General features: G+C 51.6%; 8 protein-coding genes across 8 annotated transcripts; 4 read left to right on the top strand and 4 right to left on the bottom strand.

Annotated features, from left to right (window-relative positions):
• Window positions 1-926: 926 nt before the first annotated feature.
• On the bottom strand, window positions 927-4,381 carry Aud_010238 (uncharacterized protein; the record flags this gene model as incomplete). Its single annotated transcript, XM_043295081.1, has 4 exons — window positions 927-1,251; window positions 1,335-1,576; window positions 1,674-3,331; window positions 3,376-4,381. The coding sequence occupies 4 exons, from the start codon at window positions 4,379-4,381 to the stop codon at window positions 927-929; spliced, it is 3,231 nt and encodes a 1,076-aa protein (XP_043151016.1).
• A 596-nt stretch (window positions 4,382-4,977) lies between these two features.
• On the top strand, window positions 4,978-5,491 carry Aud_010237 (uncharacterized protein; the record flags this gene model as incomplete). The annotated part of the gene is made up of 2 exons (XM_043295080.1): window positions 4,978-5,065; window positions 5,118-5,491. The coding sequence occupies 2 exons, from the start codon at window positions 4,978-4,980 to the stop codon at window positions 5,489-5,491; spliced, it is 462 nt and encodes a 153-aa protein (XP_043151015.1).
• Window positions 5,492-6,561: 1,070 nt separating this feature from the next.
• Window positions 6,562-8,260, bottom strand: Aud_010236 (cytochrome P450; the record flags this gene model as incomplete). Its single annotated transcript, XM_043295079.1, has 3 exons — window positions 6,562-7,835; window positions 7,898-7,931; window positions 7,982-8,260. The coding sequence occupies 3 exons, from the start codon at window positions 8,258-8,260 to the stop codon at window positions 6,562-6,564; spliced, it is 1,587 nt and encodes a 528-aa protein (XP_043151014.1).
• A 92-nt stretch (window positions 8,261-8,352) lies between these two features.
• On the top strand, window positions 8,353-9,843 carry Aud_010235 (uncharacterized protein; the record flags this gene model as incomplete). The annotated part of the gene is made up of 4 exons (XM_043295078.1): window positions 8,353-8,550; window positions 8,586-8,888; window positions 8,945-9,435; window positions 9,486-9,843. 4 exons carry the CDS (start codon window positions 8,353-8,355, stop codon window positions 9,841-9,843), a joined length of 1,350 nt encoding a protein of 449 aa, XP_043151013.1.
• A 170-nt stretch (window positions 9,844-10,013) lies between these two features.
• On the bottom strand, window positions 10,014-11,398 carry Aud_010234 (MCT family MFS transporter; the record flags this gene model as incomplete). The annotated part of the gene is made up of 2 exons (XM_043295077.1): window positions 10,014-10,973; window positions 11,033-11,398. The coding sequence occupies 2 exons, from the start codon at window positions 11,396-11,398 to the stop codon at window positions 10,014-10,016; spliced, it is 1,326 nt and encodes a 441-aa protein (XP_043151012.1).
• A 390-nt stretch (window positions 11,399-11,788) lies between these two features.
• Aud_010233 (uncharacterized protein) lies at window positions 11,789-14,103 on the top strand (the record flags this gene model as incomplete). Its single annotated transcript, XM_043295076.1, has 3 exons — window positions 11,789-12,340; window positions 12,401-13,957; window positions 14,029-14,103. The coding sequence occupies 3 exons, from the start codon at window positions 11,789-11,791 to the stop codon at window positions 14,101-14,103; spliced, it is 2,184 nt and encodes a 727-aa protein (XP_043151011.1).
• Window positions 14,104-14,252: 149 nt separating this feature from the next.
• Window positions 14,253-14,890, bottom strand: Aud_010232 (uncharacterized protein; the record flags this gene model as incomplete). The annotated part of the gene is made up of 2 exons (XM_043295075.1): window positions 14,253-14,475; window positions 14,505-14,890. 2 exons carry the CDS (start codon window positions 14,888-14,890, stop codon window positions 14,253-14,255), a joined length of 609 nt encoding a protein of 202 aa, XP_043151010.1.
• A 4,670-nt stretch (window positions 14,891-19,560) lies between these two features.
• Aud_010231 (fungal specific transcription factor domain-containing protein) lies at window positions 19,561-21,737 on the top strand (the record flags this gene model as incomplete). Its single annotated transcript, XM_043295074.1, has 2 exons — window positions 19,561-19,569; window positions 19,671-21,737. The coding sequence occupies 2 exons, from the start codon at window positions 19,561-19,563 to the stop codon at window positions 21,735-21,737; spliced, it is 2,076 nt and encodes a 691-aa protein (XP_043151009.1).
• Between the last annotated feature and the right edge of the window lie 659 nt (window positions 21,738-22,396).

Here is a 22,396-nt window from a genome sequence, read left to right as displayed (position 1 = left end):
GAAGATATGATTAATTTTAGGAATGCGTCGAAGCCGTTCCTGCGATTAGCAAAGAGGAGGGACTTTTTCTTATTCCATCGTCACACATTATCTGATTGAATTCTCACAAACTTAACCCCAGATAAGCCAGTATAAAGAGACAGTGTATAAAGCTGCATGATAGATTACAACAAAACTAGGTAGACAAACTAACCAGAGTACAATAAGTCTCTTCTAGATCATTTCTTTGTGAAGCATTGCTAGTACTTAATCTGGACCATACATGAACAGGAGGAGTCTTTCACTTATCTCTAGGCTGGGTTTATATTGTGTGCCGCCCATTTTAAACCCACACGGCAGAACTCTGGATCATCATTGGCGGCGCACTAATCATTCAGCAGGCTGGCTCCTTGTTCACAGACAGCCTGCACGTCCAAGACGCAGTCTTGTCTATTACAGGTTCCTTGGTCGCACTTGACGGGCTCATTCACCTGGAATAAATCTTCTTTTCGAACAGTTCCAGGCCGGCAGGTGAAGGTCTGAGAGTTTACGCTGGCACATGTGGAACAGAAGTACCCTTTTTTACCCGAGAATGGACACAAGAATCGTGTAATCAGTGACGCTGGCAATGTCAGCGGGGAAACTTGTCCGATTATTTCTGATCTGACGTCTCAAATAAACAAGACATCTGCGTTCCCTAGTTGTGAAAATAACGCTACTATTGAATTCCCATACTTTACCTATGAAAAATACCAGAACCTTCTCTTGATCAATGTTTTTAAGTCTTTATGGTATAGTGGAAATTCATGCCATACATAGAGCCATGACGCAGTGAGCGAACAAATAAGGATCCTTACATTCTGGTGCTCAGCCGGGTAAGCAACAAGCGCAGTTAGGTAAATCACATAACTTTTCTCTCCTTTCCAGGAAAGGGGGATGAAGACTAGTTAGTCCCCATTAGCCACAGCGATTCCCGTTATCAAGCAGCAAACCGCGTATCCCGCGGTTAAAGCAAATTGCGCGGCCAAGACAACTCCCGGCGTCTCGCCAGGGAAAAGATATTCAGAGGTACCTGGGGCCAGCATGCCGCCGACATCAAACAAGATATTGGCCGAGAAGGAAGCTCTCGTACTCTCCGTTCGGTTGTTCTCAATAAAGTCGCCGACAGCGGGCACAACCCAGGCCACGTTGAGTGCACATTCCGAGAGCAGCCCACTGATGTCTAGATACTCTTGATTTGTGGCAATATTATCCACTGCGACCTTTCCGATACTGGCGCGGTTATAGACCAATATAAACTATTGTACCAAGTCCGGCTGGTCTGGAGCCCACCTATAAGGTCTGGCATGACATACCCCAGGTAGGAGACCATACTAATGCCTCGAAACGTCTTGGATGCCGGCACGCCAGGAGGAGTAGCCGCCTTTCCAGCTGAGCAGGCCCAGACAAAAAAGCCGGCCACGAACGACACGCCGTTGGACACTATGGTGCAGATGTCGAACACCTTGGCCTTGTCGACTGCCACTAGGTTCCCTTTCCTGTCACCTGGTATCATCGTTATATATTTCGCATAGGCCGTTTGCTGCTCCAGGTTGGGCTGGGACGTATTGAGAATGTTGCGAAGTGTAGCATAGTCGGTTAGTCAGCTCGTTTGCTGGGAAGGGAGCGGTATTCGTGATCGCCTTATAGATGACGGTTGCTGGGATGGCACCAACGAGGCAGGCGAGGTCCAGGAAGCTGAGCTGATCGCCGGAGATATCCTTATAAATGGGTGACAGTATGGGGATATTCAAGGGGGCATCGAGAAGGGCGAAAAAAGCATCAGAAAAGAGCTTGGTAAGGTCCAGAAGTGTCAATATGCAATTTTCGGCCGTATTCAGAACAAAGTCGGTGATGATTGCGGCGATTTTCTCGAACAGCTGCTTTGCGCTAAGGGATGCAAAGTCCTTGACGAGATCCACAAGGCTCTTCACTAAGCCGACAATATCTGTCTCCTCCGCCTCCAACAAATTATACAAAGCCTTGAATACATTCTCCAGCTCCTCTGTAACTGGGACGCTTAGGTCATGATCTGACTGAGCACTCTGTAGATTACTTGTGGCATGATGCAGCGCCCAATTTGCCTGAGGGCTGTTTCTAGACGGGACACTTGACTGAGTTGCTTCCTGCTGGCCGATTGTCTGGCCAGGATCCGGAAGACTGCCCCATTGGTCGACCTTTTCCTCGATTGTGGCAAATTCATTTCGAATGTCATCTTCAATCTCGGTAATTGAGTTGGTCACCTGCTGAACAGATAATCTGAGGATGTTCTTGACGACCAAGTGGGTTCGCTTTATATCGTCCCAATTGAAGATAAAGCCCAGATATTTGACGATGTCATCGTATGCAACCACAATCTGGTGGAAGACATACTCTGCTGCTCCCACAACAGCCGCCACGGTCTCGATCGCCGCGGAGTATATATCATTTTCAACCTCCACGATAAAGTGCCATACCCCATCAACTACCTTGGAGTATGCCCTTTTGACGGTATTCCATGCCTTCTTGAACCACCGCACCAGATCACCCCACAGAAGCTTGATCCAGCTGCCGCCACTTTCAGCAATGGCGCTGGAGGGTCCGTCTTTCAAGGGTCCATCAACCAATAAACCACGACGGGCTTTGGTCGCAGCACCATTTACTGGCAGACGCGACTTGATGTCCAGCAATGTTTGGAATTGGTCTCCTGCAAAACTTAGCCGGTCAAGCGGCATCGATGATTGGGGTACAAGCGGCGTGGTCACTCCATTAGAATCAGTTACAGTTGCCGCCTGCAGAGCATCACCCGTAGTGATTGTGGACAGCCGTTGGCAGGCGTTGTCATGCGGGTCGATTATTTCAACGATGTCGGGACTATCTTTCACATGCACAGTGACATTGATTACTGTACCTGAGAGTGTCTGTGTTTCCTCAATGATAGTGATCACTCCAGACAGATTTGTGGAAGTTTGAACTGTCTCATCGGGGCGGAGGATCATGTAAATATCGTTGATATTTACCGAAATGGGCCCGGTGGAGGAACTAAGCGAAACCGCATAATTCGGGACTCCCATACCGTTGACATCCACAAGCTGGACGTGACTGGTGTAGCTGTAGAGATCGATCACCGAGTCCACATTATCCCCCGGTAGGAGCACGCTTCGCTCGGCCCAGATCGAGGTGCTCGGATCCTGGGTCAGCTGCGTCAACTGGTTGTCAGAGGTTTGGGCGAACAAGATACTATTTGCTGCTCCCTGGTAGGCGTTCAAGTAATGAGCGAACTGGAATACATCGTAGCAGATTGGCACAGGTTGGACCACGCATTCGAGTTTGTCTCGGAACCCGATGGGCAAGATAGGCTGTACAACTCGGATATACCGTTGAGACCCCAGAGTACCGTGCGACCCGCAACACTGTTCGCGATCAGATTCCGCGTATCGACCAGAATCTGTGTACTGAAAATAAAAGATGATTGGGTTGCTATTTCCGCATAGGCGCCATCGTACTGGTTGTCTGGTGTGAAGACAAAGATTGCACCGGCCAACGGCCATACAAAGAATAAGAATGTATTCCCAGACGAAGGATCCACCATGGACGCAATTGACGTGGCGTCGGGCGGGATCCTCAAATGAACACTTTCGGGGAAGGGTCTGTCCTTCGTTGCTGCAGGCGTGTAGATTAGGTCCTCGTTGGAGCCGAGGAACCCGAAGGTGTAGATGCCACCGACCGGGTCCTGGGGGCGCTTTCCTAAGCAAGTAATTACAGACCCTGCACTGATATTGTCGGGTAGGGGGTGGAAGGTCCACATCGGGTCTGATTTTATATCGATATAATATCGATCTACCGCCTGGGTATTGTCGGCTGGGTTCCTAATCACGTCGGCGAAACATAGTACTCCATATCCAGGAATATTCAAAAGATATACGTCGGCTATGGTGAAAGGAATCGGTTCTGGCCTGTCTCGGGCGTCAAATGAAGCGCTCACCCAGTAAGGTGAGTTTTCCCACGTTGATGGCGTATTGGACACGTCCAGAGCCAGAAAAAGGCTATCATTGCCATTGAGGCGGGTGACAACGGCCAAATCCACGCTGTTTGTAGACCTGGGACTCTGAGTGACAGCGAATTGCGTCGCCGCAATTGTCTTTTGTGCAAACCTGCCGGCCAGTACGCTAGAGATATCATACTTGACCCAGCCGGTTTTGGATGCGGTGGTTTCTCGAGTAGCGTATAAAACATCATCACCACCTATGGAGAAAAACAACGAAGTGCCGTCCGGATTCTGCAAGACATCAAACTGGCGAGCAGGGTCCATTACACTGGCATACTTTTGGTTTTTCATCAACTCCGACTCGGAGTTGATGTTGGCTGGGATGGGAGAAGCCATTTCTCGCGACTATGTATTAATAAAGCGAATCGCTAGTTGTTACTGTTGCGTTATAATCATTTAATACACTCCAGAAGAATTTCATACAAAATTGCATGGGCTGCCTTTTAAGTATCATCCCTTTTCATCCCTCGGAGATACCTTGACCTGGCCTTGAGAGTGGCGCAACGCAGCTGGTCAAGTCCAGGCCCCGGCTAGTTGCGTCATGAGGTCTGGCCACCATTGCATACCTTGTTCTCAAAGTCATCCTTTAAATTGAGGGCGGCCTATTCAAATGAGAGATTGGGAAGATGTGGACTAGTAACCTGCATCTCAATTGGTCTACTTTACAGTTAACCGGTTCGGATACAGAACCTCCGAGTTATTAATATAGTATATTTTTAAAACTATACGAAGAAATAAGGTTAAGTAGATCCTGGCCCACTATGCAAACGGAATCTAAAGCTCTTTTGATCCATGGTACTGTCACATGTAGTCCTACCACACCCGAAAAGCATCACTGTTGGCAGTCAATCTGCCACTCCAGATATGCTCAGATGAATGAATACCGTTCTTTATATAAACTTGGGACATGGAACCCACTGATAGAATCAATCATGCCATCCAATTATAATATCAAACTTGCTCATGAAGATGTCTGGACTTCACATGATATTCGTCGGTCGCTTCGTAAGAAGATCGAATGTAACTTGTACTACTGGCTCATTTTAAGGAAAGTGTCGCTGAATTCATATAGCGAGACGTGGTTCTGCACCTGTATCCCAGATCTACGGCCATAAAAGTGAAGGAACATATCCGACATACTACTATCAAGACCATTGTTCGTCGAACGATACCGTCGATGATGTCTTGGACGAGGAGGAAGAGGCTTATCACATCCATTACTTGCGAAGATACGGGCAATTCCGGGAGGGTGGGCTGCCTCAGCAACTATCTGTTGAAGTGGAGGAAGCCATCCTGCAGCGAAAGGAACTGGTTAACTTACGGCACGAAGGAGGAAAACGCCGTGTCAACTTTTATAGGAATGAATATCGGAAGGCCCTGATTAGCATTCAACTCTCGGAGGTCCATCAATACCAGACTCAGTGGGTTCGGAACAGATGCGATTAGCAGGTTCTAAGCTGGGGAAAGAACCATCATGAATCCCTGGAGAGTAATGCATGTAGTCTGACCTCTTTGCAATGGGTGATGACTAAGAACTTTGTGGACAAAGTTCAATCCAAGCAGCGGAGGATGTAATATTGATAGGTATATATACAGCTTTAAAAAAGCCTAGGAGAGTGTGCAGAAGATATCTATTTAGTTGTCATTATCATATAACTATTTAGACCCTTATATTCCTTTATAGCTAAGGTAGATTTATAAAAAGGGGCTTGAATCCCTCAATATTGATGAGACACGTATAGGGCGGCCGCTGGCCTACCCCCCATACCCTCGCACAATTCGAAGGCTCTACTCCCACGGCGACGAAAGTTATCCCACTAGTTAATGAGCGAAAGAACGTGGATTCCCAGATGGCAGATAGGAGTGGGCATGGACTTCTGCGCGCAGAAGCCCTTGCAGTCGCGATTAATTAGTATGGCAACCGTGGACTCCGGCGCAAGACAACGTCACTAGGTGAAGAGAAGTTACCTGCATATCCAAATCTTTCAATTAGCAAAGGCTATGCAGGTCAAAAGAGGAAGAACGCTTATTAAATCCATACCTAAAGTCAATGGTGAGGCACTGCAGTGCTATGCAGTCAACAACGCTATCGCGGCTTGATTCAGTGAGCTGAGTACAACTGAAAATAAAGTCTGCACGACTTCTTCTGTGCATAGAAGTTGCCTTGGGAGCCTCAACTATTTAGTAGAAATCCTATGCTTAATTGTGATAGATAAGTTGCCGTCAAAGATATTCCAGGGCCCTGAGATGGAACAGAACTCCATGAAGCGGATAGTCAAATGGTTTACAGAGGCGAGGTATCAGGAAGAAATCACAACTGCCTACTCAAGCACGGGTCATATCCCGTTGAAGAGAATGGACTGCGACTCTTGTGTATGCTAATTAAATCTACATACATTTCGCACTATGGATTCTCTGAGGTTCTAATGATCCTCCACGGGGAAGACAGCTACCGGAGACGCCTATCGAGGCTGCCTCCCCCTCCCCCCACCGAACTCTCCTCCAGCAACCTCCCTTTACTGAGGACGTCTCCTGACTATGACCTTGACTCCGGCTGGAGGCGCCTGCAACTCCGCTACCTGGCGATTCGGCGGGCGCTTGCCCTTGTACTCAGGCGGGTATGCGATATCGTAGTGCTTGAGGATGTACGCGACAATCATCTTCAGCTCAAAGTCCACGAGGAACCGACCGGGGCACGCGTGGCGCCCATGCCCGAAGGGCAGATAATCCGGCGAGGTCGACATGAAGGTATTTTGATGGTAGGCGGCCTTTAGGGAGTCCCCGTTCGCCTTCTGCTCCTTTTCGATGGGACGCGAGAACCGCCAGGGATAGAATTTCTCTGGCTGGTCAAACTTGGCCGGGTCGCGCTGGGCCTGCGACGCCAGGAAGGCCACGATGGTGCCCTTTTTGAGGGGGATGCCGGCGTCAGTGACGACCCCATCCTTCATGACCTTGCGCAGGAGCCCCCGGTTTCCAAAGGGGAAGGTCACGCGCATTGACTCGCGTGCCACACTGTCGTGGCCGTGCATGCGCTGGAATTTCTCCCTGCTCCAGGCGCCGTCCGGGCCGAGCTCGCGGTCGGCCTCTGCGCGAAGCTTGGCAATCGTGTCGAACTCCGGGTCTGAGTCGATAATGTTGAGCAGCATCTGTACGGCGGTTCCGGCTGTCTGGTGCATACTGACGAAGTTGGAGGCTGCCAGGCGCGTGGCCATGATGCCCAGGTCGTTGACCTCTTGGGGCCGTTTCTTCTGCGCGAACCGCAGCATGACCTGCAGCTGGTCCTGAGGTTGGTCGTCCAAGTCTTTCTCAAGAGCGACCAGTCGTTCGTGGTACTGCGGGGTGATGTAGTCCTTGATCTTGTTCAGGTTCCGCCAGGTGTGCAGACTAGCCAGACGGGCGGCGACAGGGAGGACTATACTGGACAGACAGTTGCCCACAATGGCGGTGATCATCACCCCGTCGGTGATGGACAGGGTGCGCTTGAGATAGTCCTCGTTGCGGCAGAGTGGCAGTCCCACGGTGAAGCGGCTGGAAGAGCCCGCCACGATCATCCGCACCGCGTCGCCCAGGTGCACCTCCTTCCAGGAATTAGTGTCTGTACCGAGCACTAAGGGCACGATGTAGTGCAGTTCATCGTCGATGGCCGGGATGAGCGATTGCATCATGCTGTTCAGGCGCGTCTTGACCAGAGCGAACTGCCACGGGTCGCCCCAGTAGCGCGAGTGGCCGAGCGGGTAGTCGACAGATTGGCTTGCAGGAAGGCCTGCGAGACGCTTAGCACACTGTTGGGCTGCGCGGTGTTCCAATCAGTTGAACTCTCGGGCAGGATCAGATCCGCTCAACCTCCGTAACCGGGCACCAGGGCTGATTTGCCGTTCTTACCGAACTGTCCACCCAGTTAGTTGGGCCTTGATTCAGAGCTGGAAGATGACTTACCCTGTAGTATGCATCCGTGTACAAAGCCGCACAGTCGTAGTAGTATCGCAGGCGTGACTTGAGACTGAAACGCTTCGCGCCATCCGGCTCACCTGCCAATGGTAACCTGAGGTTGTCATATTCGCTGACCGCGAAGACGAACTTGTAAAGGGTTACAGCGACGACGAGAAGACTCGTACCGCGTCTCCTCAACGCGATCGTCTTCGGCATCCCCCGCGAGATGACCACCCAGCAGGTCCATGACACCGTCCGTCGCTTTGCGGAGGGCGCTCGTGTCATCGCCGCAGCCGGTTTCGCGGGCGTCGAGCTGCACGATGCCAACGGCTACCTCCTGACACAGTTTCTGCCCGGCAAATCCAATCTGGGAGCTGATGCATACGGCGGCTCCCCCGCCGCGCGCGCCAGGTCGCATCATTGTCGAAATTATTCAGGCGATCCGCGCCACGGTGCCCGCCGGGTTCTGTGTGGGGATCAAGGTCAATTCCGTGGACGTGGGCAGTGCGGCCGATATGGGGGATTGTATCCAGCAGCTGCGGGCGATCGCCGAGGCGGGCATTGATTTTCTCGAGGTGAGCGGCGGGAGCTTCGAGGATCCGACGTTCAGCACGGGATTGGGCAAGCAGAAAAGGCGAACACGCTGGCTCGGGAGGCATTTTTCCCCGGCACGCCGCTCCTCCTGACGGGCGGGTTTCGCTCGCGCGGGAGGGTGCAACCTGCCCTGAAGGAGGGAGTATGTGATCTGGTGGGGTTGGCGAGGCCGTCAGTGCTTGATCCGATGCTTCCGCGGACGGTCCTGCTGAATCAGGATGCCTCTGACAAGGATGTTGTGATGTATGCGAAGAGAATACCCGGGAGTACCTTGACGGAGAGACTGGGAGTGAAACTGCTGGGAGTGGGCCTGGAGAGGGTAGGTGATGTCTGAAATTAAGTAGGGAAAGACAATGCTGAGACTGATTAACCTAGGACTGGTACACGGAGCGTCTCCATTGGATTGGCGCCATCAAGACCACGATCATGGTCACTGGCACGGCCTTTCCCCTTGGCACTGCGATTGTCCGCAGCATGCTCCGCCGGCCTGACTTGGTCAAGAACACGTACGGACTGTACGCCACGGCGCATGGAGCTGAGAGTCGACTGCGTGAATTCCTCGAGTCCAACAAGCACACCCATAAGATCCTGACGCTGGCCTACACGGAGCTCGCTGATGTCCGCAAAACAGCTGAAGGGATCAATCGACGGGTCGCTATCGGATCACTGCCGCCGATCCAGGCCTTGGTCCTCCATGAGAAAGATGATGTGATGCCCTTTCTGCTGAGTCTGCTCCTGCTACAGAGTATCGACCAGGATCGCGGCCGAATTGTTGTAATCGGAAATAGGACTCGCCGGATGGACGCCTTGGGGAGTTTCACTGACAAGCCCGCTGCGACTAAGCTCAGTGACACCATGCTCTGGTGGTGAGTTGTTACAATATTACTCGCAAACTGTACTGAACGACCGATAGCAGTGAATTGTCCGCGCGTCTAGCGGTGGACCCTGCGCTGTCCAATATCTCGGTGGCGGTGGTGGACCAGGCCTGGCAGCCGGCCCACTGGTTCGAACAGACGCTGCTGGCACAGATCCTGGTGTGGCTAGTGGCCACTGTGGCAATATTACTCCGGCCTGATGTACCGACCAGCATGACTCGACGGTCGGCAGAAGATGTGGCGCGAGTGCTGGCCGATGATAGAAATGGGGTCTGGGTCAGTGGCTGGGTCGTCTCGGAGTCCGACGTCGACGTCAAGCAATGGAGAGAAGCGTGGTGCAATTACCTGGTGAAGGCCAAGGTTATCCAGGGAGACACGACTTTAACGCAATGGCAGTGAGCTCAAATTCAATAATATTATGTCTAGCAACTATGAGCGTAATTTACAAAGGTTTTTGTGGTATCCTCATTCTGACCATCCAGAAAAATAAGAAAGAGTAGAGAGAGGGGGCACCTAAGCCAGCTAATTAAAAAGAAATATGGGATTATGAGAAAAGCCAGGATCCGGAATCAAGTCAGTCCCCAAAGACCCTCCTTGGTGGTCAGCTTGGCCGCGAAGGCAATGAGGCCGCCAAACACACCCATCGCACCGCTGAACATGCAGCATTCGCAATAACCTCCATACCTAGCGAGGATAGCGCCATTGATGGGGGGACCAACAAGAGCTCCAAGTCCCGAAATGGCCATGCCCATTCCCATGTAGGTGCCAATGTCATGTGGGTTGTCAGGGCAGCTGGAGAAGGTAGCTGAGGCACCTGAGACAATTGCGCCAGAGCAGAACCCAAAGAAGATGGCATAGATAATCAAGGTAGCATTACTGGTGGCGCTGGTCATACAGAAGACCAGAATACCTGTGGTCACACCGCCAATGGCAAAGGTGTTAAGGCGACCATACTTATCCGCCAGCGCTCCTGGCACAATCCGGCCGAAGGTTGAGGCGGCATTCACCAGGGCCAGCAGGTACCCAGCCAGCGTCGCGCTCATGCCTTTGGTGGTGGCATAGGTGGTAAGGTAAAACATTGGGGTAAACATGCCTATAAACATGAAGAAGAGTGCAGTGAAGAGCAGGATAAATCGTGGCTGCTTATAGGGGGCCATGAGGAAGAAATGGGTTTTACGAGGTGGGATGCGGGACTTAATAGTAACACAGGAAAACCCCAGAAATGGCAGCATGACAAAGGCGACCACACGGACTGTCCATCTGAAGCCTAGAGAGGAGCCATTAAACCCCTTGGATAGGATAATAGGCATCATGACCCCACCAATTGAGGACCCAGCCACCGCAAGGCCCAGGGCTCCAGCCCGTTTCTTGTCAAAGTATTGCGACACTGCTGCAAAGGCCGGAATCTGCAGAAAGCCCATGACCAGACCCATCAGAACCCCCTGCACAAGCATGGCTTCCCAATAGGTTTTGCACAGACTCAGCATCATCAGGGCGAAGATGTAGGCAATGGCGGAGGGCCAGAAGACCTATTTCCCCTTTCTGTCAGCGCGATCACTCGTCCATTTAGGGGGAGAAGCAGACGTACCTTGGCGCCAAAGCGATCAAAGAGTGGCCCCCCCAGCATTCCTGAAAAGAATTGCAGGAAGGATTGCAGGGAGCCAATCCATGAGATGGCAGATGCTGTGTTGCCTTTTAATTGATGGGTCTGGTAGTATTCTTCAAACGTGCCAAAGGAGTTGGCAAGACCAAGCGTGCAAAGGAAGACTGATGCCGCCCCAGCTGCCACCAGCCAGGCACGGACACCTCCATCCGGGGCTGGACCAGCTCCTGGTGCGTTAGGAGGTTCTTTCTCTGGGATAATATGATGGCCAGGCTCCTGGTCCACGAGGATCATCCGCCCCTCTGATGTGTCGAGCGAGGCAGGCGCTTGTTCAGGGACCGTCGAGGACATGGTGTGTAACTGGACGTTTTCAATGGAGAGATTGTGCGTGCTTCTGGAGGAAAGAAAAGAGGCAAGATGGCAATAGCTTTAAAAACATGAAGCATTCCATACCCCCGAGGATTTCCCGCTTCAGTCCGAGATTAATTTCCGTGCGATACTCCGTAAAGATCGATTATGTTGAGATAATTGATTAACATGACTGAAAGAGGCAATCATCGACTGTCCCCGAGTCCGAGTCCGAGCCCGCGCCGAGTCCGGCGGGGTACTCTAGAGCGGACGGATTTGGCGATCTTGCGGATTGTCTGCTCTGCTTGTAGTTCAGGTTCATCAGCTCGCATCCTTTTTACGTCCCTCCATCCCTGCATGATCATCCCATTCTCTACAAGCTCTACATCCGAAATGGAGAGGCGCCGACGTCCTGCGGTATCGTGTTTCCTGTGTCGCAAACGGAAGATACGATGTAATCGCGAACAACCCTGCAGCAACTGTCTGCGCGCCCAAAGCGGGTCGTGCGTTTACGAGAATGTTAACCAACCTGTCTCCCTCCAGAATCGAGTTGGGCAGGGTGTCCTCCACCACTCCCAGGGCGTGTTGCCCAGTGCCGGAGCATCCAACACCAGTGCCGCGGCCCTCCCCAGCGGGCCATCGAGTTGGACAGGCCCATCCACGCCGACCAGCCAAGTGTCCGCGCCAGACGAGGAGTCACGGCTGTTGAGGCTCCGTATTCGAGAGCTCGAGGAAAAATTGGCGACAGCGAGCCTGATGCGATCTCCATCCACTTCTCTGGCTCCATCTCTGGATATCGAAACCACCACTTCCCGTCTGAGTGGAACCTTCCACGTCCACTGCCGAAGACCTGCGAACGGTCAGTCGGAGACCATCGCCCAGAGTGTCAGTCTAAAGTCGCGATTGTTTGGACAGAGCCACTGGGGAGTCAGTGGGATCTTTCTGGTGAGTTTTCCAAACATAGATGTATCTCTGGGATGAACAAGCAGAGACTGACACGGCTAGATCCGAGACATACTGACCATGCTCGAGCCCCACCTCACTGAGGGAACATCCAAAGCATGGATGGGCATGGAGAAGTGTAAAGCGCTGGCCCGGTGCATCAAGGCACGGCGCGTGCTATCCTTACCCTCGCTCCCGGCCTCCCAGTTGCCGCCCCGAGACCTCGCCGACCAGCTCGTTGATGCCTACCTCTGTACCACCGAATCAATCTATCGGATTCTCCATGTCCCCACCTTTCGCAGGCAGTACCGCGCACTCTGGCTCGGGGATGGCAAACCAGCAGACGTGGGATTTAACGCTCAGATTAGGCTCGTGCTGGCAATCGGCGCAGTCACATACGATGATACATTCTCCCTGCGCCCCTCCGCCCTGCGATGGATCCACGAGGCCCAGTTCTTGGTTTCACAACTGAAGTTTAAATCAAGGCTAACAGTCCAGTCCCTCCAGAATGACCTTCTTCTGCTCTTCGCGCAGGAACGGGTGGGTGCAGGGGGGGAGGCACCCTGGATCGCTATGGGCAGCCTGCTCCGGAACGCAATGTACATGGGCCTCCACCGTGATCCATGCAATCTCCCGCAATGCACAACCCTCATGGCCGAAATTCATCGCCGACTCTGGAACACCATCCTTGAGGTAAATCTCCAGGCCAGTTTGTCATCTGGGGGGTCGCCATTGATCGTGCTGGGCGACTTTGACACAGCCCCTCCGGGCAATTTTGATGACGAGCAGCTGGAGGTGACCGATCCAGCGGCGACGGCAGGATTCACAAAGACAACCATCTCGATAGCGCTCCGCCGAACTTTTCGGCAACGACTCGCACTCGTCAAGTTTCTGAACGATGTGGGCTCACCTGGAACCTACAAGGAGACTCTTCGTCTGGATGCTGAGCTGCGCACGGTGTACAGAGAGCTCATTCACACGCTGCGACCAGGGAGCCAATCTGGCGGCAGCCCGCTTGGCCCCTCACAGTATGAGATCCAGGTGGTGGATTTCCTCATGCAGCGGTATCTCCTATCGCTGCACACCCCATATTTTGGGTCCAGCCTGCACAGCACAAACTTTGTCTTTTCCAGGAAGATGGTGGTCGAGTCCTCGTTGCGCCTATGGGTCGCGGCCTGTCCCTCACCGCTTATGGCCGGGTTGAACGAATTTCGGCGATTGGTGACATGCAGCGCGGGCTTTTACCCCACCGTGAGCCTGCATGCGGCCTTTTTGATTGCTGTCGAGCTCCGGACGCAGTTACAGGAGGACGAGGGTCTGTGTCTCGTGCCCTTGCGGCCCGACCTCCTGGCCGTGCTCGAGGAGGCCAAAGCGTGGTGCCTGCAGGTGCTGGAGGCGGGGGAGACGAATGTGAAGGGCTATCTGCTCATCAGCGTGGTAACAGGCCAGATCCAGGGCTTGACGCGTGGCCTGCGAAAGGACGAGATCGCCAGTCTCTTGATCCAAGCAGTTGAGGATGTGGGAGTGAGATGCTTGCCGATCTTGGAACGGTTGGAGGCTGCACTGCCAGAACAGGGAGTCGATAGCCCTCCCGACATCAGGGAGGATTGTGAATTCATGGTGAGTACCCAGGGATTTGCTTCTCGTTGCTCAAGGATCCTCACTAATACATGTTGCAAACAACACCGCAGGCTGCTTTTAATATGGGTGACACCGACCGAATAGGCTTGTTGTTTAATGATGACCTTGATTTGGAGATGTATTAACTGTTTACTCTGGCGTTATGTATCTATTCGATTTCTGCGTCTGCTGCTAACTGGACATAATGAACTGCATTCGAGATTAGGAAGCATGTACGTAGGCGTCTCCCTATATCATATATCCGGAGCAGGTCTCTCTCGCCGACTTTGTGGCACTAAGCCTTCTCACACTCGACCATGGCGAACTCGGCCTTATCCGAATAGTGCATCCCCGTGACCTTCAGTCCGGCCCGTGCGGTTATCTTCCGGAAGCCCTCCTCCGTCCGTTCCTTGCTCCCGATGGTGGAGAGGAAAAAGTCCAACATGGCGGGAAACCAGGGGGAGGATTCGCCGTGACCGTATCCGCAATCAATAGCTTGCTGTGCGGCGCCATGGCATCTACCACATGCTGGAGGATAGATACACACTCATCATCCTCAAAGCCCCGGAGGATTCGACGGATCATGTACACCAATGCCCCTAAACCGACCGGCTTCCCTGGGTTCGGGACGCGGGGACGCAACGTACCCTTTACCGGTTGTTCCTTGTTAAAGTCTATGGCCATCAACTGCGCACTCCGGATGTCCTCGGACCCAACCGTCTCCACCATCTCAATCACCCTCGGCAGATCCTGCAGCACGCATCGACTGATCGGGATCTCTGGGATCTCTCTGCAGATGGCCTGCAGGGTCCAGCCCTTGGAGCCGCCGATGTCCACAATCAGGGGTCGTTCCTCGTCTTCGGCCGCCTCGGACACGACCCAGCTGAAGTCATAGAAGCCGGCATGAGGATACTGGCTCGCCATGGCGGACATGCTGAGTAACAATGTTGGCGGTCCTTTCGGGATGTCTGCTCATAAGATCCCCAACGGTTAGCTCGGGTGCCCCTTCGGTGAACGCCTTAATGGTGTTCAGGCGACCCGTGGGCTCTTTGATGCCGTACGTGTCGTAGTAGCGGGGCATGGAGAGGAGGACAAGGACGTATTCGTCATACCTGGAGCGATTAGTAGGTGTTACGGGGTATCTAGAGAGGCGGGTAGAACTGCATGCACTCACCCCATCAGCCACCATGCACGGAGGGGATTGATACTGGCAACGGGACGTGTCCGGGCCGTGTGCGCCACACGGTCTTTGCCCCCTGGATCAGAAGCCCAGTCGCTACTAGGAGCCAACAGATACGGGGCTGAGGTGGAGACCCATTGGAAGAAGCCAGACTGCCTCCTCACATTCGCGGATCCTGAGGGTGGACTTTCTGGCACACTGGGTTTTGTTATCGAAGCAGGCCTTGTGCAAGACCATGTCCTTTGAGGATGGCCTTGCAGGCCATGAACGAAAACAATGCTGTTGGTAAATTTAGTTAGACGTTCTTTGTGAGAGTATATAGCGGTCACACTATTGGGACCCAATGAACTCTGCTACGGGTTCAACAGCACACTGATGTAGAAAGGGCAGAGAGACCGGTCCATCCAGCTGGGGGAGGAGCCATCGTAATGATTATGACCAAGAACTACTTTTTTCGCACTTTGAATTTATGATGGGCGCTGGCATTGGTTTTTAAGCCCCTGAATGTAGGGAATGCCGAGGCTTGAAGAATGGAGAGGCAAATGCGCGGGCGATGAATAGAATACTCTCTCTTCTTATTTCTGTTCCATTCTATTGGTTATTCTGCCTTTGCCCAGCCTCAGGTACTAATTGTCTCCGATCTCCTTGTCGCAGGAGGAAAGAATACGAACACCTTGCCTATGTGCTGTATATCATTTTGTTTGACTTTCCTCTTTTTCATCCCAACTACTCTCCTCAGGAGCTATTCTCTTCATTACATATCTACTGCTGTCTGAATCACCCGGAATGACCAAAACTGCCTCGGCTGCTGAAGAGATTTCTGGAAATCCAGCAATCGATACTCCGTCTCTACTTTGCATCATGCTCATCAAATCTCGTCTCATGGCTATAGCTATGCTTGGTAGGAGCTACACTCACTTAAAGGCACTGCCACTGAAGAAGCGGTTGGTGGACGTACCGCTAAGGAGGACGTGCTTCCTGCGTTCGACCTCCCATCAAAGCCCATTCTATTGAGGGGAATGCCATCCCTGTTCCTCGCTGTTCCCCCCCGAGTTTCATGAAACAAGCGTGGACGGTATCTCGACTTTATATAGAAACTCGATGCCCTCCGAAATACAGTCAACGTGGTCGAGACGTAGATAATGGTGTTCCAAAAGCCCTGTAGAGAAAGGACCAACGCGCCAGCCAAGTTCAAGCCGAAATTAGGCTCCTCAGGGTGGACGAGACCGTATATCCGGTTAATCGACGACGGGATCTGGGGAAGAGAACAAAGTTAGTAAATTCGCTCATAATTAGAGACATGTCCCTAGGTCAGTAGGAGGAAGAAAAAGAACCATACCCATGTAACCACCATGGCTATAAAGAAGAGAAAAGAATATCTCATATAGCTCCACATTGCTCTACTACTTCCGTTGTGAGCATCTATCCTGTTCTGAGATCGGGTTTGTTGAGATTCAATGCAGACAGCATACGGAGCTTCCCCCCCAGCTGCGAGGTGCCCCTCAGTGTCTGTGGTTAATTGGACGGTGATTGAGTGAGTCTTTCTGATAGTGTCGCTGGCAGATAGTGTATCTTGTGCACTTTTGAAATCTCTGTGTTTGCGGAAGATGTCGCTACCCACTTTGGCATATATCGCAAATGTTGCGATGCTGACAGCCCTTCAAAAGACAATGAGAAAGGGACACAATAAGGTTGGATTATGCACAAACATACCATACTGGACCATAGAAACACACTAGACGGAGGAATTGCCATGAGCTGCTGATCGAGCACCATATCTGACTGAGCATTACTACGTTGCTTCATTCGTTAATATCTGGGTACACCTACCAAAGCAGGTCCATAGATCCTTCCTCGCTCAGCAGTGTTGATGGATATCAATACGACTGCGAGCACCAGAGGTAGCCCATAACATAGAAGGAAGTACCATTTTTCCAGCTTCTTTATATCTTCTTCCGCGTACCTCCGGTAAAAGGTAAGATAGATATTCAGGGCCATGCAGAAGGACCATAGTGAGTCCGCAGGCATCCAACTGTGCATGCCCAAGGTATTAATAAATCATGTATGTTGCAAGATCTATCAGTGTGAGGAGTGGGTGGTGACGTACTACTGGATGAAAAATGCCTGTGTTTGGCATAAGGCAGAATTTGGACCTGCTGTAACTCCATCTACGCTCATCAGAGAAGCAACAGCGGAGAAAATATTCCCAAAGGATGCATAGAAAATTAATCTGTTGACTGGCCTGCGAAAGGCAGCCGATATGCAATATGTGGTTAAGATTAGCAGGCAGCCCAGTAGGGAAGCCGTCCCGCCCACTCTCTCTGCTAATGAGACTGCGCGAAGTTGCTCCTCGGTCAAGGCCATAGAATGTAATTGATCCTCATTTTTGGAAGCCGCTGCATGACTACGCTTTACGGTATTTAACATGATCAGAGGGATGCTCACTGCCTTGGCAATGGTCCTGGAAACAGATTGCAACATTGGTTCACCCAAACCGCCACTACATTCATTCGAGAGCGGAGACGTCTATTTATTTAAGTTGCTCGGCAGAGGAAGTAAGACATGATTTGCTCGTCCTTTCCAGCATTCAGTGGTGCTTCTGTTTAGCATGATCCTGCGGGATCGGGGGCGGCGTCTACGAACATAGCGAGGTACTAGAATGACGGAATTTAAGTTCAAGGGGACCTTGGGACTTTTCCTTTTGCCACTAAATTCAGTATTTTCCACCAATCGTGACAAACCAATCAGTAAAGATCCAATGCACTCACTCCAATGGTAAGCCAAGTCGTCCTGTGAACTCTGTTCGCACTGGGTAACAGGTGGATGGAGGGGGAGCTTGGAAACACAACAGCAACACCTAATCTGAGATATGCCACTCTCAGTATTAGTGATTATCAATGCACATGTTGAGTACAGAGCGCAACAGCCGAACCAGGCCTATTGCATCACTTGCTATAGACCAGATACGGTGTGTAATGTTGGGATGCGCCTGATTTTCTACCAGCCAGCCAACTCAGGCCAGAGCCAGCGCAATTGCCAGCCTAGGCTTCCCGTATTGTCCAACCGTGGACGTGTCCAAGTGTTCCAGAACCGGCCACGTGCAACACTGCGGGGGAGCTTGGCGGCCCCCTGCTATATCTGGTCCAGTTCAAACCTAAGGGTACTACAAAGATTTGCTAGATTTATTAAGTAGGGGCATAAAGAGAAAATTATGCAAAGAAAAAAAATTTTAAGGCAGATACTATGCATTTCATTCTTATAGCGCGGCCTGGCTGAGCGGGAGCGGTTCAAATATTCCTCCTGACGCTGTTGCGCGGCTGCTAGTTCTGACTGCCATTTCAGTAGCTTCTTTTATCTTGGTGGTGATCACTTCACAGTGATCACCCCGTTCCTTCGGTGTACGGGCTATGCTTGTGACGGCTGTTCTCTGGTCCAGTCTCTAGATATCCAATGGCTCTGGATTGTAGCCATAATCTAAGAAGCGTGGACTCCCAACTTGACTTTTCTTAAGTTTGTTTTAAAGTAATAATGGAGGAGCTGCTGGTAATCGTAGTATTCGATGACACAGTTGGCGGCGCGCCAGAAACGGCCCTCATTGAACCATCCGTCTGCCGCTTTCCACCGCCTGCCCAATCCTGAAGTACCACTGCCCTTCACAGCCTAGGTGGGAATAATGAATTAGAAAGCAGATGCAAGATGTGAAAGCTTAGTTTTGGACTAGGTCCGCAACTCGTGCTAATTGTGGATATCACCCACCGTCACTTGAAAAGGTAGCCAGAAATGGTAGAACAAAGGGTGTCGGACCCCAGTTGTTTTCTTTCCATCACTTTTTCTCGCCGTCATTGAAGTTTCGAGGCGTGTTTATTGGGGATCTTAATTAGTATTTATACTCGGCCGTAATTCACCATTGAGTAGCGCGCCTTTCTTCTGCATGCACTTCAGACAGCATATTGCGGAACGGTCCTCGTACATAGACACAGAGTACCAACACTTAATTACGTAAATGGGTCGTCCGACCGAACCAAATCCGTTCTGTCCACGTCATCCAGATAATCTCCCAGTCGGGTTTGGGATACCTTTACCTGGTGGGGCTCGGCGTCGGCTTTCGCATCTCACATTGCGCACTTCGGACTCAGACGGCTGATAAATTCGGAAAGCTGCCGAGACCCTCGATTCCAGGTGGAGCTGCTGACCAGGAGACGGCTAGTTCATTTTTGTCCATGTCTGCAAATTGAATGCCACTTTGCGACACAAATTGAAAAGCACTGGATAAGAAACCGGCTGACTTCTTGGCAATTCGGGAATCCCACGTGACATCATATTTTTTGCCTTCGCCCGACCGTCTACTCTCTCCAGGTCGCGACGAGGCGATCTACCGAAAAGCGTGACTTCTTTGAAAAATGAGGTCGACACTCGCCTGTCAATGGTGCCGGTGAGTTTTCCCATCCCTGCATGTCCACTGTGGTACTTCGCGCTCTCAGCTGCCATCTCCCGAATGGCCAGCATGCAGATCTCGATGAATGACCTGCTAAGACAATCGGACCCAGCAAAGCCAAAATCAAATGTCATCATAGCGGTTCCCCGCCATGTCGATCCTGCTCGCAGAATCCTGAGCGAGAATGTATCCTGACCAGACCAAGGCATCAATCGAATCGACCCAGGAGAGAGGGCTTGGCCAGAAGCACTGAACGACAAGGTGGAATTCAAGACGCAGGCGCTGCCTATGCAGCCCCCTACACAAATTCCACAAGCGGCCGACTAGCTTTAGTCGAGGGTGATGTGGGCTCCAAGCGAGATCAAGGTACCAAACCGACCCAAGACCACGACCCTTTGACAAACTTGGATCAAGAGCTACTTGAAAAGGCATTCCGTATATATGTCAGACAGTTCCCTGAATTCGGGTTCTTCCACCAGCCTACCTTCTTGAAACTTTTCGACAGCAAGGCTATTCCCAACTTACTACTCTGTGGCATTTTGTCCCTGAGTGCCCGATTTATTCCGGAGCTGGTCCAAATCTACGGAACTCCTTGGAAAGCATCTGAAACTTTCGCAAATCATGTTCGTCAGACTATCATGAGCCATGTTGCGACGGCCATGGATATCAATACGGGTCAGACGTTATTAATGCTGAGTTTGTATGACTGGGGCAACGGCAACGGCTCCCGGGCCTGGACGTACAACGGCATGGCCACGCGCATCGTTCATGGCATCTACGCGCAAGCCAAGGAATCTGCAGTCGCCAAAGATTCCCTTCACAACAATATCCGGCTTGAGGAAGCATGTCGTACTGCCTGGGCGTGTTTTCTACTTGACTCGATGATTGGGTGTGGCAAATGCCAGGCGTCCAATTTCTCGATGAGTATCAGTGGAATCCCACTGCCCTTGAACGAAGACCACTTTGCTTTCGGGTATGGCCCAGAGTCTAGGCCTTTGTTTCTTACGATGTGGGACCTCGAGAACAATGACTACGACTCACCGAGCCTTTCACCGCAACCCAAGATTGGATGTGATAGTGGTCTCACTTTGATCATCCAAGGCTTTCACATTTGGCAGACTATTTCTTCCTGGGTCTCCTCTGGCGGAAGACGACGCGAGACATCGTCGTCTAGGGAGCCGCCATGGCGAAGCCGCTCGTTTTGGTCTCGCAGCATGGCTGCGCTGGAGGACTGGCGAGCATCGCACTCACCACAGGTAATCTATTCCTCGTCGAACATGAATCTGAATATCTATATCTCCCGCAACGAAGGAGAACGCTTCGCCGTAATTAACCTCCTCTACTACCTCAGTCTGATCTTTCTCCATCGAGAATACATTCCTTTGATACCTTACTCCACTAGCTGTCCACGAGGCCCGGTTGATCCACCATTGTTGCTGGAAGAGGCTCCAGCTGGGTGGTGGGATCGGAGTGCGCAAGCCTTGCTGGAAGCTGCATCGAATATCATTCATATTATGCAGGAGCTCGACTCGCGCCGGATATATTTTCAGACCCCCTTCACAAGCTTCTGTGTCTTCAGCGCGATGACAACACTTGCGTACGCAATTGCATGGCCGCATATGGTGCCCGGCCTCGACAGCCAACTTTCATCGAATCTGTACTCTTGGGGTGCGGCGTGGTTGCGCCAGTCGTGCAAACTCTGGAAGGTGTCGAATGGCTGGTATAGGACTCTGCTCACAATGTACCAAGCCTACATGCAAGTCAAGGTCGACCCATTACAGCACGCGACCGTGAGATGGGACGTATTTCCCGAATTGGAAGAGAATATTCAGAGGCTAGCCGGGTCGGAGGCTGTTGATCTGGCGCGTATTCCGACTGCGAACATCCTCTTACTGCTACAGAGACAGCAAAGGCCAATTTCACACGGCGGCCAGGGAAACACCCGGCTGGACACTGAATTTCCTACAGATGGCATACGTAGCTTGCGAGCGCAGGAAATATTCTCACACCAACAGGGCGAGCCCGGGCAAGATCCTCTCGGGGCGATAAGGCCTCCCAACTCCGAGCCCGTCTTGGACCAGGACTTGATCGCAAGCATACTGTCAGACCCTTCTGGTGACGGGATCGGGCTGCTTTTTGATACTACACAGGTCTTTGAGCATTGAACTGGGAGATTACAGTGATGATTCACTTTATTATGATCGCGATCCATCACTTTTCCAGACAATGTGGACAAGAGGAGCTAAGTGATACAAGCCTCTACGGACTCCTGCACATGCTTTACCATTTCCCACTTCACGACAAAATGCGTCAAAGAGATTGCACAGCTGCTACTGTACATCTCGTGTTTCATAGTGAGCCAGAATTTTCTGGGAAAACTTAGGTCCTCATGATCTACTCCGCTCCAGCCCACATAAAGACTCACGTCAGTATGGAAACGGTCCCAACAACTCTTGAATGAGCTACCTTCACTGAGTGGCCGAATTCTGGTCAGGATTGGCCTCACTCTCTGAACCCAGGGCTTCATAATGGGTGTGAAAACTAAGGCCTACATATCCATCAGCATGTTGACCGGGATCGCACTCGGGGATTGAACCGTAGTAAGACACTTACTCATGTGTTGTCAACATTGAGGCCTTGGCATATCAGACAGCAAGATACAGAAAGCTCTACCCTAAGGCAGTTCTTGTAAGGTATATACTAACTCTGGATTCGAGCAGCCTTTGTGCCCAGTTTGTATTACGAAATAATACAGGTCAAGCCTACAGTACACTCTTCGCAACCTCGATAGCTGCTCAACATGACCATGAAATCGGACCTTCTT

Source organism: Aspergillus udagawae, assembly GCF_001078395.1.
Source record: "Aspergillus udagawae IFM 46973 DNA, scaffold_8, whole genome shotgun sequence".
NCBI lineage: Eukaryota > Fungi > Ascomycota > Eurotiomycetes > Eurotiales > Aspergillaceae > Aspergillus > Aspergillus udagawae.
This window is presented reverse-complemented; position numbering and strand designations above follow the sequence as displayed.